This window comes from Ailuropoda melanoleuca, chromosome 14 (genome assembly GCF_002007445.2).
Source record: "Ailuropoda melanoleuca isolate Jingjing chromosome 14, ASM200744v2, whole genome shotgun sequence".
NCBI lineage: Eukaryota > Metazoa > Chordata > Mammalia > Carnivora > Ursidae > Ailuropoda > Ailuropoda melanoleuca.
Window position 1 is genome coordinate 62540301 of NC_048231.1, and position 15036 is coordinate 62555336.

Below are 15036 nucleotides of genomic sequence, written 5' to 3' on the forward strand. Positions count from 1 at the left end.
GGGAAGACTCCCCGCTGAGCCTGACATGGGGTTTGATCTCACAACCCTGAGATCATGACCTCAGGTGAAATCAAGAATCAGATGCTCAACCGACTGAGCCACCCAGGCGCCCCAAGGATGTTACTATTTTAGACAGGTAGACCGTGAAGGACTCCTTGATAGGACATGATGACAGATCAGAGCAGAGATTTGAAGAAACAGGAAACCAAGCATTGCAGGTATCAGGGAAGAGTTTTGGCAGTAAAGGGTGCAGCAAATACAAAGGTTCTGAGGTAGAAATATGCTTGATGTGCATGGGAACAGCAAACAAGCCAAGGCAACTGAAGCAAACTGAATGAGGGCAGCTATAAATACGGAGATGAGGTGGTGGGACAGGTTGGGGCAGCCCAAGTCATTCAGGGCTTTGTAGGTCATTATAAGGTCTGGCTTTCACTATAAGACTGAAGTCACCACAGAGCTTTGAGCAGTGGCTTTAAAAGCATCTAATGTTTTTAAAAGATCATTCTGGGTCCTACGTGCAGCATATCCTATAGCGGAGCTAGGGTGAAAGTAGGAAGACCAGGAAGGAAGACATTGCAATAGTCCAGGTGAGTGACAGTTGTAACTTTGACTTGGTAAGAGCAGGAGGTTGTAAAAAACAGCTGGATACTGGATAGATTTTGAAGGAAGAGGTGATAAGATTTGCTGTTTGACAAGATGTTTGATTTGTAAAAAAGAGGGGAGCCAAGATGACTACAAGTTTTTAGATTGGGGAACTGAATCAAGCTGCTGTTACTGAGATAGGGAAAAATGACGGAGAAGCAAACAGCCTCTAGCAAGGATTTCCCTCTCAATTTTCCCCCTCTTTTAGTCTGTCCCGCACAATGCTACAAGAGTCATCTGCCTAAACCACAACTATGATTATATTACTATTGGATTTAAGAATCTATATTAGTTTTCTACTCCCTTCACTATCTTGAAGAGGTGAACTACTTTCCCTCAAATGAAAAGACCAATAAGCGTTTGGGTTGGGGGATACAGATAAGGTGAAACCCATGATAAATATGGGCAGACTACTAACACTAGAGTAGCTAAGATGGTCCCCTCCTCACAGTCTTTTTAATGGGGAAGGAGATGTGGCTGGCGTCTACCCAAATGTCATGGGTCTTTATCTATAGTATCATCCCAAATTCCTAAGTAGTTCAGAGGGTGGGATAATAGTAACAAAAGAGGTAGTATATCATATGTGTAACACATACACTATATACCACACATATTATCACATACGTTTACCAAGTGCCAGGCATAGCTAATATTTTACATACATCATTTAAAACCCTTTATAGGCTCCAAATGATGTCAGGATAAAGTCCAAGTCCCCTAACATGGCTTCTAAGAGTCCTTCTAATCTAAACCTTAACTTCTCTCTCCAATCTTGCCTCTCCCTCCCCATGCGTCTGCTTTACTCAACCATACACCTTAATGCTAGTCCTTTGTGAATGCACTTCTTTCTGACTAGACTACCCTTCCCTCCTCTATGTCTACTTGTCTAATACCTACTCATCCTTGGCCCTTCACAATAATACAATACTTTCCAAAGAACATTTTTTCTATTATCAACATTAGGAGCCCACTTCCACAAAAATCCTGCCTTTCTTTACACATACTTCTCACACTATATTATATCATGTTTGTCTGGATCCCATCTAGACTTAAGTTCACAAAAGCAGAATTTATGTTTATCTTATTTCCCAATGTACCCCAATTTTAGGTATTTGCCATATAAATATTGCTCATGAAACATTTACTTAATGACTGACGTTAAGCTTAGGGAATTTAGAAATATGTCATTTACAGAGACTATGGTTAGTTCAGTCCATGACATGCTAAAGTTGACAGAAATAGCAAGATATCCAAAAAGAGATGTTCCATACACAGCTGAAAAAAATGGAGCTGAAGTTGGGTTGCAAAGGGTGGGTTGAAGGTACTGAAAATATAAGACAGGGTGAATAGACCAATGAAAACACTGAACCAAGGATTGATAAAGCACAGTAATTAGAAGCTAAACAAAACCATTCGAGAATGAAAATAGGAACATATCTCAAATATGTCAAAAGTAAAGTCAAGAAAGACCAAGATATTTAATTCCTCCACCAGGGCACCTAGGTGGCTCAGTCAGTTAAGCATCCGACACATGATTTCAGCTCAGGTGATGACATCAGAGTCGTGGGATCGAGCCCCGTGTCAGGCTCTGCGATCAGCATAGAGTCTGCTGGAGACTCTCTCTCTCTCTCTCCCCCTCCCCTCACTCTAAATAAATAAACAAACAAACAAATAAATAAAATCTTCAAAAAAAAATTTGCTCCACCAGCCATAGGGACCATGTCTTGTTTTATTCCTCTAGGACCTAATATAGTGTCCAGCATATAAGAAAATTAATAAATATTTGCTGACTGAGGGGATAAATGATCAGATGCTCACTTTTTAAAAAGTTAACTGGTAAATTAGAATGAGCCTAAATCTTGTCCTCAGGAATCTTGCCCTGAGTCATTAGCCAAGACTTATTTCACTTTTAAAATTTAAATAAAATTTCTACCTAATCCTTTGATTTAGTATTAGTGGTTTTTTAAAAATATTACTCATTTGTCCTTACCCTTTTAGTTTAAGTCTCTTATATCTCTTTAGTCTCTTCTATCTCTTTTATCTTTATCACCGAAATAGGAAGTGTCAGCACAAGGGGCTGTAGGTTTGACAGAGCACTGATAAAAGAACTGCTCACGCCTCAAGTTCTAATTAGTACCGCACGGAGTTGTTCCTCAAACCAGATCATCTACACTGGCCTTGGAAGCATAACTTACAAAAAAAATAACCTATTATGGGTAGCTTAAGTAGTGAGCAGACCAGATTATCCTCACTAGAAAGTCATTAGACAATACTGAAATCAATCTAAAGAAACTGCCAACTTAACAAATCATTTTCATTATAATTTAGAGTACGTATAATAACAAGATTCACAAAAAAATGACTGTGGCACAGATTATTAAGTCTGAAAAGTTTACTGATAAAAAGAAGGAACTTAACTAAATTCTAGGTTCAAGAGAATACAGTCATCTTGGAATGAGATAAATCCCTACATATATGAAAATAGAAGGAAAGAAAACAGGAGATAAAGATTATTAATACTTGAGATAGTGGATATGTGTATGAAAGGAGGCATCAGAGACAGGAGGTAAATATGAATTGAAAGAGAAAGAACATGAGGAATGTGGAGGAAGTGCAGTGGATATGCTGAAGTCAAGATGAGAGCTACGAAGAACACTGATGGACTCCACATCTCCACATATCAATAAGCATGAGGGAGACAGAGAAATTAGGGGCCTTAGAATAGAGAATGATGCTTGTGATACCCACAGGAAGTCTGGCTGGGAAAGACCAGAGGGAGAGAAAGAGAATATGAATGAATATGAATGAATGCTGGTGCTCAGAGATAAGATGTGTTTTATATATTACTGTACCTATGATCAACTGTGCTAGCATTCTATGAAAAAGACTTAAAAGTAAATTTTTTTTGTTAACTCACGTACTATGAACCAGGAGGAAGGAAAAATGAGCCTTCAAGTGAAAAACACCCTAATGAAGTGTGAACAAACAATGGGGCAATCACACAGTCGGCCAAATAGCTTACCTGGTCATATCCATAAGGCCTCTGCTGTGGCGGCTGTGGTGGTCCAGGCTGTGTTGGTCTATAACCCCCATATTGCTGACCTTGCCCTTGCGGGTAGTTAGGATACTGAGGACCTGGACCACCCTGTGAAGGACCTGCAAAATAATTAACACAAACAAAAACCCAGATAAAAACAGAACTCAAAAGGGTTTAGAACTAGATGCTATTATGTTTTTATATCTAAACATAAAAGGATAGTTTGGTATCCTGATCTTCTCAAATACTTTTTGAAATAAATTCCACAGGTTGTAAGAGTGAAAATATTGTAAGGATGCCACCATGTACAAGATGTTTTGATTCATAGTAACTGGTAAGCTATGTGTTAGCCATCAAAAAAAATTTTTTTACATGAGTAAAAGAGACTCAGGAGTTACTTATAAAGCAGGTTAATTCTATGGTATTAAAAAAAATCATCTGTACCTCTACTAGAAAGTAACTAGTATAAGCAACAGATAAAAGAAGCAAGAAGCAGATTCAAATTAAAATACTGAAATAACTTCTTTAATAAAGTTTGGGAATTAATGATATTTATAGCTGTATGACTCTAGATTTACGCTTGCAATCACCAAAGAATCACAAAGAATAATTTTCCATGTAAATTCTAGATTTATATTTGCAATCACCAAAAGAATGCTTTGTGCCTACATTAGTAAACTTACTATCACAGTATTTTCAAACCAAAACTAAAGAAGACTTGAAAAGCCACAGGTTGCATGTGAAAAAACTTGATTCAAAAGTTACATTCTGTGTACCAATCACTTCTAATACTTAACCCATAAAAATGAGTGATTTCCAATTCCAGAGAAGGCAAGGGAGTAATCTGGCTTGCCAAACAAATATGTCTGTTTCATAAATTCCACTACGGCCTATTGTAAAGAATGGTTTACAAAGCATAAGCTGAAAAGCTTTGACCCTTAAATGTTTTCTATCATAGCCATTCAAAATCTGCCATAAAAAAAAAAAAAAACAAAACACTGATGGCAGAGGAAAGTGTCAAAAGAGAATAAATTTTCAAGCTTGACTAAATTCCATCAGTCTATGATTTATTTATTATACATTCAATTATTAAAACTCTAAATTTTCTATTAGAAGAAAGTACAATGACAGAAGCCTATGAATAAGCAAAATGGGAAGTTCTTTGGGATTCCCAACGTCTAACAAAAGAGGATTTACCTACTTAAACCAAAATATTCAGTTTCATTTACTCTTTCTTCCCACTGAAAATAATCTTTGTATCAAAGAATTTACTTGATTTAACCACACCGTATTTGTTTTCATGTAAACACAATAAAACCAGAATACTCTACTTATTCAAAATACAGATATTCAATGGTCATGAAAGGAGAACTGCCATTTGACAAGAGCAAGAAAGTTCCCTTGTGAAAACAAGAAATCCATGGAATATTTCTAAAGTCATATCTCGAGTTAGGGAACCAGAACTTATTAGTTTGGGGGGAAATGCCTGGCTCCCAGTACCTGACTAAATTTCAATGCATATGTCGAAGGCACAAGAGAATTTCAGCTTGATCCTGGTTCTTAGATTTACAATGACAGGTAGAGAGAGGTGCCCATAGTAATCACAGAGCTTAAACTAATAGATAAAAATAGTAAGACATTACTGATGTAAAAAAGAGACCATGTTAGCAAGAGAAGATGTCAGACTAATAAGTAGTTACTTCTCTAACATCAGAACCATATTTTCCTATATATAAAGTAGTGACAGTAGCTTAAAATTTAAGAATGAGATATCAGATCTTTATCATCCCCACTCCCTATCTAATGAAGTTATTTAAAGGGAGATAGCCGGCTACTAGCTCTTACAGTGAGTATATAATAAGAAAATATGGCTACACGTCTCCAAACTCTCTAAGATACATAACAGCAATAAATACATCTCTGTGGATGTGTATATTGCTATTTAACCAAAGAATGCCAAAAACATTTTCTTTATGCATTCCAAATAAATCTCATTTGTACTCTAAAAAATCAATGCTATTTTTCATAGTAACAGTCATTAGTTTTAGAAATAAATTTGCTAAGCGGATTATGTAGATATGCTTAATAATCACTCATTTTATCAGTTTTCCAAGCACATACAAAGCAACTGGGTGGTCATGAATGCCAAAGCGGTTTAAGAATTCACTTAAGAACTCATTTTAAATTGATTATATACCTCACCTTTGGTCAATGAACCATCTCTAGTTTACGTTTCTTTTTAAATGTATTACTAGTTTATCTAAGGAAAACATTTTAAAGAAAGACTCCAGTAATAGACTGAGCTAAAGAATTCTTAGAAAAATAAACATTAAATATTCACTTCAACATTTCAAAACAGCAATCGTCACATTTTTTGTGACAAAAATAAACGGCAAAAAGCTATTACCATAGCCCTGCTGCTGTCCTGGATAGCCCTGCTGCCCCGGGTACTGCTGCTGTTGGGGTGGGTATCCCTGCTGGGGAGGCGGTCCCTGGTAGGCATCTTGCTGTTGGCCATACTGTGAATTTCCTACAGGATAATTGGAGAAGAGAAAAAAAACTGAGATGCTCGCTTAATGAACTTTTTTACTCTAAGATGCATAGCCAACAACACAAGAACAAAATGAAATGCCATATTGATTTTTGAAAGTTAACAAAACAAAGAAAAAACTCAAACCAAACAGAAGGATTTCGGCCAAACAAACTGCAGTTAAAGCCAATTTTGCAAGGTTGAACTGCAGCATTTTCAGCGTCTCTGCCATACGAGCATTACATTTACTGGAACATCACAGTCATAAGATCATGACTATGCTAAATAAAATAAAAAAGACAAAATTAAAGACAGCTACAAGAGCACACACTAGCTACACAAGATCAGCAAGCTGTTTCCTAAAGGCACTGAACTTATGTGTAAAATTATACATATGTAAACACACACAAGAAAAAAAAATTGGATCGATGGATTTATGTTCAAATAGAAATATTCCACTGAGGAAAAAATTATTTGTAAATGTTTTAGTCTTTTTATTGTTGTTAGAAATGGCAAGTCATGGTTATACATTTTAAATATTTGTAAGGAAATTATTTTGATTGTTCTGGGCTCCCTGTAACTTTCAAGACAGCCAGCAACTAGTATTCTACAAGAGCTTTGCATGGGTAGAAGTTGTCTTATGCAAGAATTTGCATTCCTGTAGAAGGGGATATATATGTGTATGTGTGTGAAGGTATATAGATACCTCCTTCGTAGTAATGTTGTGAGGAATCCTCATAAGGCCTATCGTAGCCTTGTTCAGGATACGACGGTTGCTGATAACCGTAATCATTATGACCTACATCAATTCGACAAGAGACAGGAAGAAACGTTAATGGCCACTGAGTGAAAACCCTAAATATATTTAAACTTTCAGATAAAATTGAAAAAAAGAAAAAGAAATGGAAATACATAAAAAATAATTTCAATTGCATTAGCCAAATATTTACCAATGTGATTGTTTTCATACTGAGATAACGTGCAAATTTCTTAAAAGCAAAAAACAGTAGTTTTAGAAACATTACACTTAGTCTTAACTGATAATCCGATAATCCTCATCAAGTGGGGGGGGAAACTTTACCTTCAATTTTTTTAAAAAAGAGAGAATGAAAGCATTTAGGCCTTTCACATGTAAATAACTTGAATTAAATTAGAATGAATAAAGGAAGCAATTATCATATTTTGTCAAACACCTGTTCTGCTGGTCGCCAATTCCACAGCATATGCTAAAACAATGCAAAATATAAAAAAGCTCCATCAAGTTTTTTTCCCCTGAAAGAAACTGAAACAAATTTTTCACATTCTATTTACTTGCATAAAGTATACGTAGCTTAGAAAGTATTTTCAGATGCAATAATATTATTGCTTAATGCTACCATTCTAGAAAACTTTAGAAAATATTTCTAGAGTATCATAAACATACACCTTCAAAAAATTAATACCGGGTCAAGTGCTAGGGTACACTTTTAGTTTTAAGGCTCAATAAATTTTATGACTTAACTTTAATGAAAATCAATAGTCTAGTTCTTCGAACTAAGTTGCACTAAGAGAACACAGGAAATAACGCTTTAGTTAGCTAAAATCTGAACTAAATTTTAAAAGAATACCTAATTAAGGACAGGAACACAGTTATGAATAAATGTTATATTCAGTGTTCTAAGATTCCAACGTTCCCAAACCACCTCATAAATACCCACACTAAGGGTTGGCAAACTATGGGCTGCAATATACATAAGGCCAGAGGCCTGTTTTTGTAAATAAAGTTTTACTGGAACACAGGCATGCCCATTCACATTTTCTATACCTATTTTCATGATATGACAGGGGTTCAGTAGTTGAGACCAAGACCATATGGCCTGCTAAGACTAAAATATTTACTCTCTGGACCTTTACCGAAAAAAGTGTGCCAACTCCTAATCTACATATTTACTAGCATAAATATCTGAATGATAATAAGAAAATATCCAATGCTATTTAAGAAAATTGTCGTTATGGATGGAATACGTAAATGTCAGAAAAATTATTAATACACACCTATGCAAAAATGATACCCTAATTTAGATTTTTAAATCTAATAAATAATTTACATAACCTTAAAGATCTGATATACACACAAAAAAATCTATTTTGAGTAGAAAAGTTGTATTTACAACAATACACATTTCACATTTCAGGAAATACTCAGGACAAAAATAACAATGTCAAATTCATCTCAATTATGTAAAATCCATTTTAAAAATTAAACAAAACAATTGTTTACTTTCAGACTTCCTAATACATAAAATCTGACAAACTAGATTTCACTTAAAATTTCAAGTCTATAAACATACTGAAGTTTTTCATTAATAAAAATTTTAATATAATGTCTACATGTGAAGGAAAAAAAAAAACCCTCCAACATTCTGAATAATTCAGGGCAAGAAAACCTGAGATTTAAAAAAAAAATGTTATTTCCTAACAAGAAGCATCCATACATATCATCATTATCACTAAGGAACAATTATCATACACAGAACTCTACAGAGGAGTGTTTGCTCTGCCTACATGGGCAGAGGCTCTTCAGTAAAAACCGAAGTCCTTATACCGATATACCTTTATGCTTTATACATTAACAAAAAATGGCAAACTAAATGATTTTTTAAATACACCAAATTATATCTTCTTACTAGTTTACATTAGCTTTGAGTCAACAGTCCCAACACTTAAGCTTTTAATCTTTAGTTTCTCCAAGTTTCTCTGTTAAGTAGTTTACCTTATATATACCAAGGGAGCTTACTACATAAACAAAGATTCTGACAAATCCTTTCATAACAAGACAAATCCTAACTGTAATGTGAATAGCTACCTCTAATGTAAGACAGTTTTATGTGTTTGGATTATTTTTTCCTCAACAATGTATCATAAAATTTTCAAACACACAGAAAAACTGAACGAACTGTACACTGAAAGCCTACTTATGCTTGGGTCATTACCAAATGTAGTGTATCTTTACTGACCACTTTTTCACAAACCACCTTCCCACTAAAAAAAAAAAAAAATTAAACTAAATAATTAAAATTCGTATCTGGTTTCCAAATGCTTTTCCTATCCTATCAGCTACTATACACAGCTATACCATGGATATAACTTAATTTCCAAAACTTTTCAGATGCAAATGCTAACGTATATAAACCACAGTTCTTTGAGAAGTACTTAACGTTAACTAAAATGATAAAACCTGGAAAAATACCTGAGAACTAGATGTTCTATGTATTTATACCATGAATAAAAAGTAAACCAAAGGGTGAATTTTATAGTATGTCAATTATCTCAATAAAGCAGTTATTAAAAAAAGTAAATCAGTAACACTTGCTTTGGTTCAAATGAACAATTCCAAACACAAAAGGATCCTCTTTTATAGAAGAGGGATTCCAATGACAGAATGTGATTCCTGATGGTACTAATATGGACTATCTAAACCAAATATACTTTGAAATGGATTATAAACTAATGCGATCACTGGAGCTTTTGATTATTAAAGTGTTTCTAAATTTAGAAGAAACATATTGTTAGTTTCTTCATCCTCATTAAAATGTTTTGAATAGCTATCTACATTAATCTTGGGCAGGGATAGAAAATGGGAAAATTAACATTAGGAGAGATTACCATCAGGGTAATATTGCTGGTTCATGCCTTCTGGAGGACCTTGTCCACCATGACTGTATTGGTCCCCATAATAGTCTTCCTGGCCTGAGTACTGCTGTGGTGGGCCTGAAAAACCACAACCAGTCAAGAGGTAAATAATTTGTTCTCTAGGTCATCAAAGGCTTTCTTTCTAATCTGATATTAACAGATTATTTCTCACCTGTAGATTCCCCTCCCATGCTCTGGCATTTGAGATACTTTTAACTATTCTTATACACATACACAGATGCACAAACACACAGCAACACCACACACCACATTTCACAAAAATTGTTAGAACCATACATGCAGTATCTAACAATACCAACTTAAAAAAACAAATACTAACTTCTTAAAAAGAGGTTCAAACTAGTAGAAAATTAATCTTTCTGATATTAGAGCAGTTTGGAATAAACTAGGGGTTGTTTCTGACCATATATTAAGTAACTTCTCAAAATTAAAATAGTATCTTCTGCTATATATTAGTGAGCTTTTGATATAAAATTTAATGATATAACCTTTTCCTAGAATAGACCAAAGAAAGCTATGTAACAGGAAGCTCCTATCCACTTTATGACCCCTACTATATCCACTACCTTTTAGAAAAAAATATATAATAATAATCATAAAAATCAAGAAACAAAAAGCCCTGACTTTGCCTACATGAAAAGTTTTAAAATAAAGCCTTTCAAATATTGTTACTTATATTAAGTAGGAAATTTCCCAAATGTAATCTTACCCTGTTGAGGAGGTCTATAAGGAGGAATCTGTCTCTGACCCATCATATGATTGCCTTGGTTAACTTGACCCATCATTCCCATAGGGGGCTGCTGGCCTTGATAATGCTGCCCACCTCCCTGTGGCATACTGTATTGTTGGGAAGGAGGCTGCTGATGCATCATTGGACCTGAAAACAGACAAAACATTATGTACATAATTTTTCTGCATATAATTTTAACACCTTAAGAGAAATGCAAAAACCTTTTGTCATATAATCCCCAAAATATATAATGTATTGTAATGAAAACTGACTTCAAGTAATAAAAACAAATCTTTCAATTGAAGTTCACATGCCAAAAATAATCTCCAAACAAGGGAAAACAACTAACTCATTGTAGTTGATTTAAAATCTCCTGGAGGAGTATTCTAGTAATTTTTTAAAAGGCAAACTGAATACAATATATGAACATCCTCAATGTATTTTTTTTATTATATATTATATAATATTTATCTACACAATCCTTCTGGGAAAAATAGAACCCTTAAGCTATACAAGAAAATACACCAAAACAAAGTAAACTTCACAAAATCACACAGCAAATCAGTGGTCAAACCAAGGGAAAGAAATCTAATTTCTGGGGGCGCCTGGGTGGCTCAGCCATTAAGCATCTGCCTTCGGCTCAGGTCGTGATCCCAGGGTCCTGGGATCGAGCCGCATTGGGCTCCCTGCTGGGCGGGAGGCCTGCTTCTCCCTCTCACACTCCCCTTACTTGTATTCCCTCTCTCACTGTCTTTGTCAAATAAATAAATAAAATCTTTAAAAAAAAAAAAAAAGAAATCTAATTTCTAGATACCAATTTTCCCCCTTTTTCAATACCCACTCATTTCACTATATAATGATTGATAGGGAAACTACACACTTATAAATAAATATATAGGTAGAATTTCATAAACTTTAACTTTACGACAAAATTTTAAAGTCTTCTTTCCCTTTTCCAACTATAAGATTTATAAATGAAAAAAGCTTCCTGAAACCAAAGGGCTGTCGCTTCTTAGTAAGTTCTAACACACACAAAATCAAAAATACCCCGGCAGAAAACCGTAATAGGACACAGTCTCCGCTATCAGAACTACAATTTTCAAAGCAAGCAATGCAGAGGTACCAAACTACCACGGCTATAGAATCACAATGGCAATAGTAAAATACATCACATGAAATAATCAATAACGGCCATAACGTTCTGTGTTGCCATCTAACAATGTAAAGAACTCCTCAGAGGTTCACTGGGTCAAGTTATGGTACGGAGAACTCATCATTCTACCCTTATAACCATTACTGTCTCAGAAGTATGTATGAGTCATCCCCTAGGTTACTGCTTGAACAGCTATGTACTCCTTCACAGACTCAGGGGCAATATAAGTACAAAACGAAAGGATTCGGGGACCAAGAAAACTTTTACAGACAAAATTACACAGATAAGCCAAAAGCTCATTGTTTATTTAAATAAAAGTTAAAACAAAACATGCTCACCTTTTTTAAGATTTTATTTATTTATTTAGACGACAAAGTGTGGCTGCATGAGCAGGAGTCGGAGGGTGAGGGAGAAGGAGCGGGAGAAGCAGACTCCCCGCTGAGCAGGGAGCCAACAAGGGGCTGGATCCCAGGACCCTGAGATCATGACCTGAGCTGAAGGCAGATACTTAACCAACCGAGCCACCGAAGCGCCCCTTTGCTCACCTCTTTAAACATATTACGGGCCTACAAAAACAGCAACACTAGCAGGAAGAATTTAACTCTCTTCCAATTTGAAGAACTGTTTTATCCACAGCACTTAATCAGAGCTCGTCCCTATTTGCCTTCTTTCGCTCTTCTACTTCATTTCAAACTCAGTTTTCCTTCTAATTTTATCCTACAGAGAAGCCTTTCAAAGGTTACTCTACGACTTTGCTTTCAACGAGGAAAAAAACCTTAATAGTAGGGGTAAGATGGCTCAGTGGAGAATGGAAGGGAAAAGAACCTAACACCGCCAGACACACTTCCACATTCATTTCACGTAAACCTCAACTACCAGAGGTACGGATCGTAATTTTCAAGTTTTTAGCTAAGGAATGCAAAGATCAAGATAATCAACTGGGAACCAGACAAAACACAAGTTTGAAACTAGTTTAATTGAAGTTTCAAAACCAGTTGAAGGGGTGCCTGAGTGGCTCAGACAGTTAAGCATCAGACTTTTTTTTTTTAAAGAATTTTTTTTTTTAATTTATTTGTTAGAGAGAGCACAAGCAGGGGGAGCAGCAGGGAGAGGGAGAAGCAAGGAGCCCGACTGGGACTGGATCCCAGGTGTCCCTAAGAGTCGGACTCTTGACCTTAGCTCAGGTCTTGATCTCAGGGATGGGAGATGGAGTCCCTGGTTGGACCTGCGCTGAGTGTGGAGCCTGCTTAAGATTCTCTCTCTCCTCTGCCCTCCCATCCCAACTCATACACACAGATGCACACATTCACTTTCTCCAAATAAATTAAAAAATCAGTTTTAATTGAGCTTATAATTTTTACAATATATTTTGTATATAATAAAGTATTAAATACTAGCATGTATAATTTAATAGGCAGCATGATTAGACATTCTATAATTCATTTTCACTAGATGAAGGTTTTGCCTTGATTCTCTTCTCCAACACTGATTAAAGACCTCTTGTCTTACAGAGGGGTAACTATAAAACTAATGCATATAATATGCATTGGAACCAAAATTTAAAATAAAGGAGAAAGAAAGCAAAAACACAATAGTGGGGGAAAATCCAAAAGGATACAATAACAAAAAAATTCTAAGCTTTGCTCTAAAGAAGAAAAGTAATTCTAGCTTAAGCCCGAGATAGAAAAGACCGTGCCACTTGCGCTTTATCTTTTGGGACTGTCAGCAGTTTCAATCCCAAAGAGCTCAATTACCACCCTTCTTTTATTCTGTCACTTCCCTCCCTCTGAGGATCCTCAGCATCAGTCAGGATCAAGCCTAAAACCACCGAGAATGGAGGACAGCATTGCCAACACATGATGTTTTCCATCTTTTTCCTTCAAACCTTACCCCTTAAAAAAAAATTACGACTTCAACTCTGATTGTTTAAGAATAATATTATTTTCCTTATGACAATGAAATATGCTACACTGGCAAATGTCTATTATCCCTTGAGACACTAATGGAAATGAGAGCTGAATCTCAAAAGGTTACCCAAAATAAGTTCTAAAAGTCTGTACGACAGAGGGAAGACTACAAAATGAGTCTATTATAACCATTTTTTACAAACGAGGACATAACACATACCGTATGGCTTAAAAGTTATTCTTCATCTTTTACATAAATCATTTTGAAGCTGAGAGGCACTACAAAGTGTGATATTACATACACAAAGATCCTAACGTCTTAACTGTCTACAACACATTTTAGGAAAGTATTTTAAGAGGACATGTAGCAAATGTTCATCACAACATTATTTCTTTCCATTTTGAGTTTTATACCTAACAGATACTCTATGTAAACAATGTCCTATATCTTAAACATATGTAAAATATTCCCCCAAATCATAATGTTTTATATTATTGGAATTCTTTTTTTTTTTTAAGATTTTTTATTTATTTATTTGACAGAGAGAGACAGCCAGCGAGAGAGGGAACACAAGCAGGGGGAGTGGGAGAGGAAGAAGCAGGCTCCCAGCGGAGGAGTCCGATGTGGGACTCGATCCCAGAACGCTGGGATCACACCCTGAGCCGAAGGCAGACACCAAAGGCTGCACTACCCAGGCGCCCCTATATTATTGGAATTCTTTGCTCCAGTGAAATGGTTAATACTTAGTTGTATCTTAAGTTACTGGTCAAAAAAAGAATATTTTGAGACTCAACTAAAAAGATAACGTTAAGTTTTAATTAATCTAGGAAAAATTTAGGGTTATATAATTTTTTTTAAATTCTGTATACATACATACACACATATATATTCACACATTGTCAAATGCAAACCAATACACTAAAGCTTTATAAATCGTATCATTAATCTATGAATTATTTTAAATAAAGGTTAAAAATGACAGCTAACAGTTCATGAGAACTTAGTAGAGGCCAGATACTAAGCTAAGAGCTTTCTGTCTACTATTTATTCTCCCAAATCCAATGAAACAGGTATTACTATCATAAACTTTACAGGTAAGAAAATTTAATTAAAGGTTTACAAGCATAAGAATCTTACCTAGACTTGCACAGCTAGTAAATGATGACAACTTAAGCCATACTCTTAATCACTATGTGTATCTCCTAACCAAAGTCAAATCATACCTCTCCCATGTAATATCTTCCAGGATAACAGTTCTATGTAACATTACCTACAATATACTCTCAATAATATATATAAAGACGCACTATAATATATAGTGATAACAATGCTACTATATGAAT

At 35.2% G+C, this 15036-nt stretch overlaps 1 protein-coding gene across 6 annotated transcripts in view; it reads right to left on the minus strand.

Moving 5' to 3' along the window:
* The window catches only part of SS18 (SS18 subunit of BAF chromatin remodeling complex), an 85280-nt gene that overhangs the window by 16076 nt on the left and 54168 nt on the right, over positions 1-15036 (minus strand). For 4 of the 6 annotated variants that reach the window (XR_004620094.1, XM_019796576.2, XM_034642060.1 and 1 more), the window contains exons 6-10: positions 10612-10779; positions 9855-9959; positions 6916-7008; positions 6087-6209; positions 3665-3798 (exon numbers count right to left, since the gene is read on the minus strand). Coding sequence is in view for 5 of the 6 variants with exons in the window: in XM_019796576.2 (XP_019652135.1) it covers positions 3665-3798; positions 6087-6209; positions 6916-7008; positions 9855-9959; positions 10612-10779 (623 nt within the window). In the remaining variant the exon portion in view is untranslated. The remainder of the gene's footprint in view (positions 1-3664; positions 3799-6086; positions 6210-6915; positions 7009-9854; positions 9960-10611; positions 10780-15036) is intronic. The other 2 variants (XM_002912661.4, XM_034642061.1) reach the window with 2 other exon arrangements.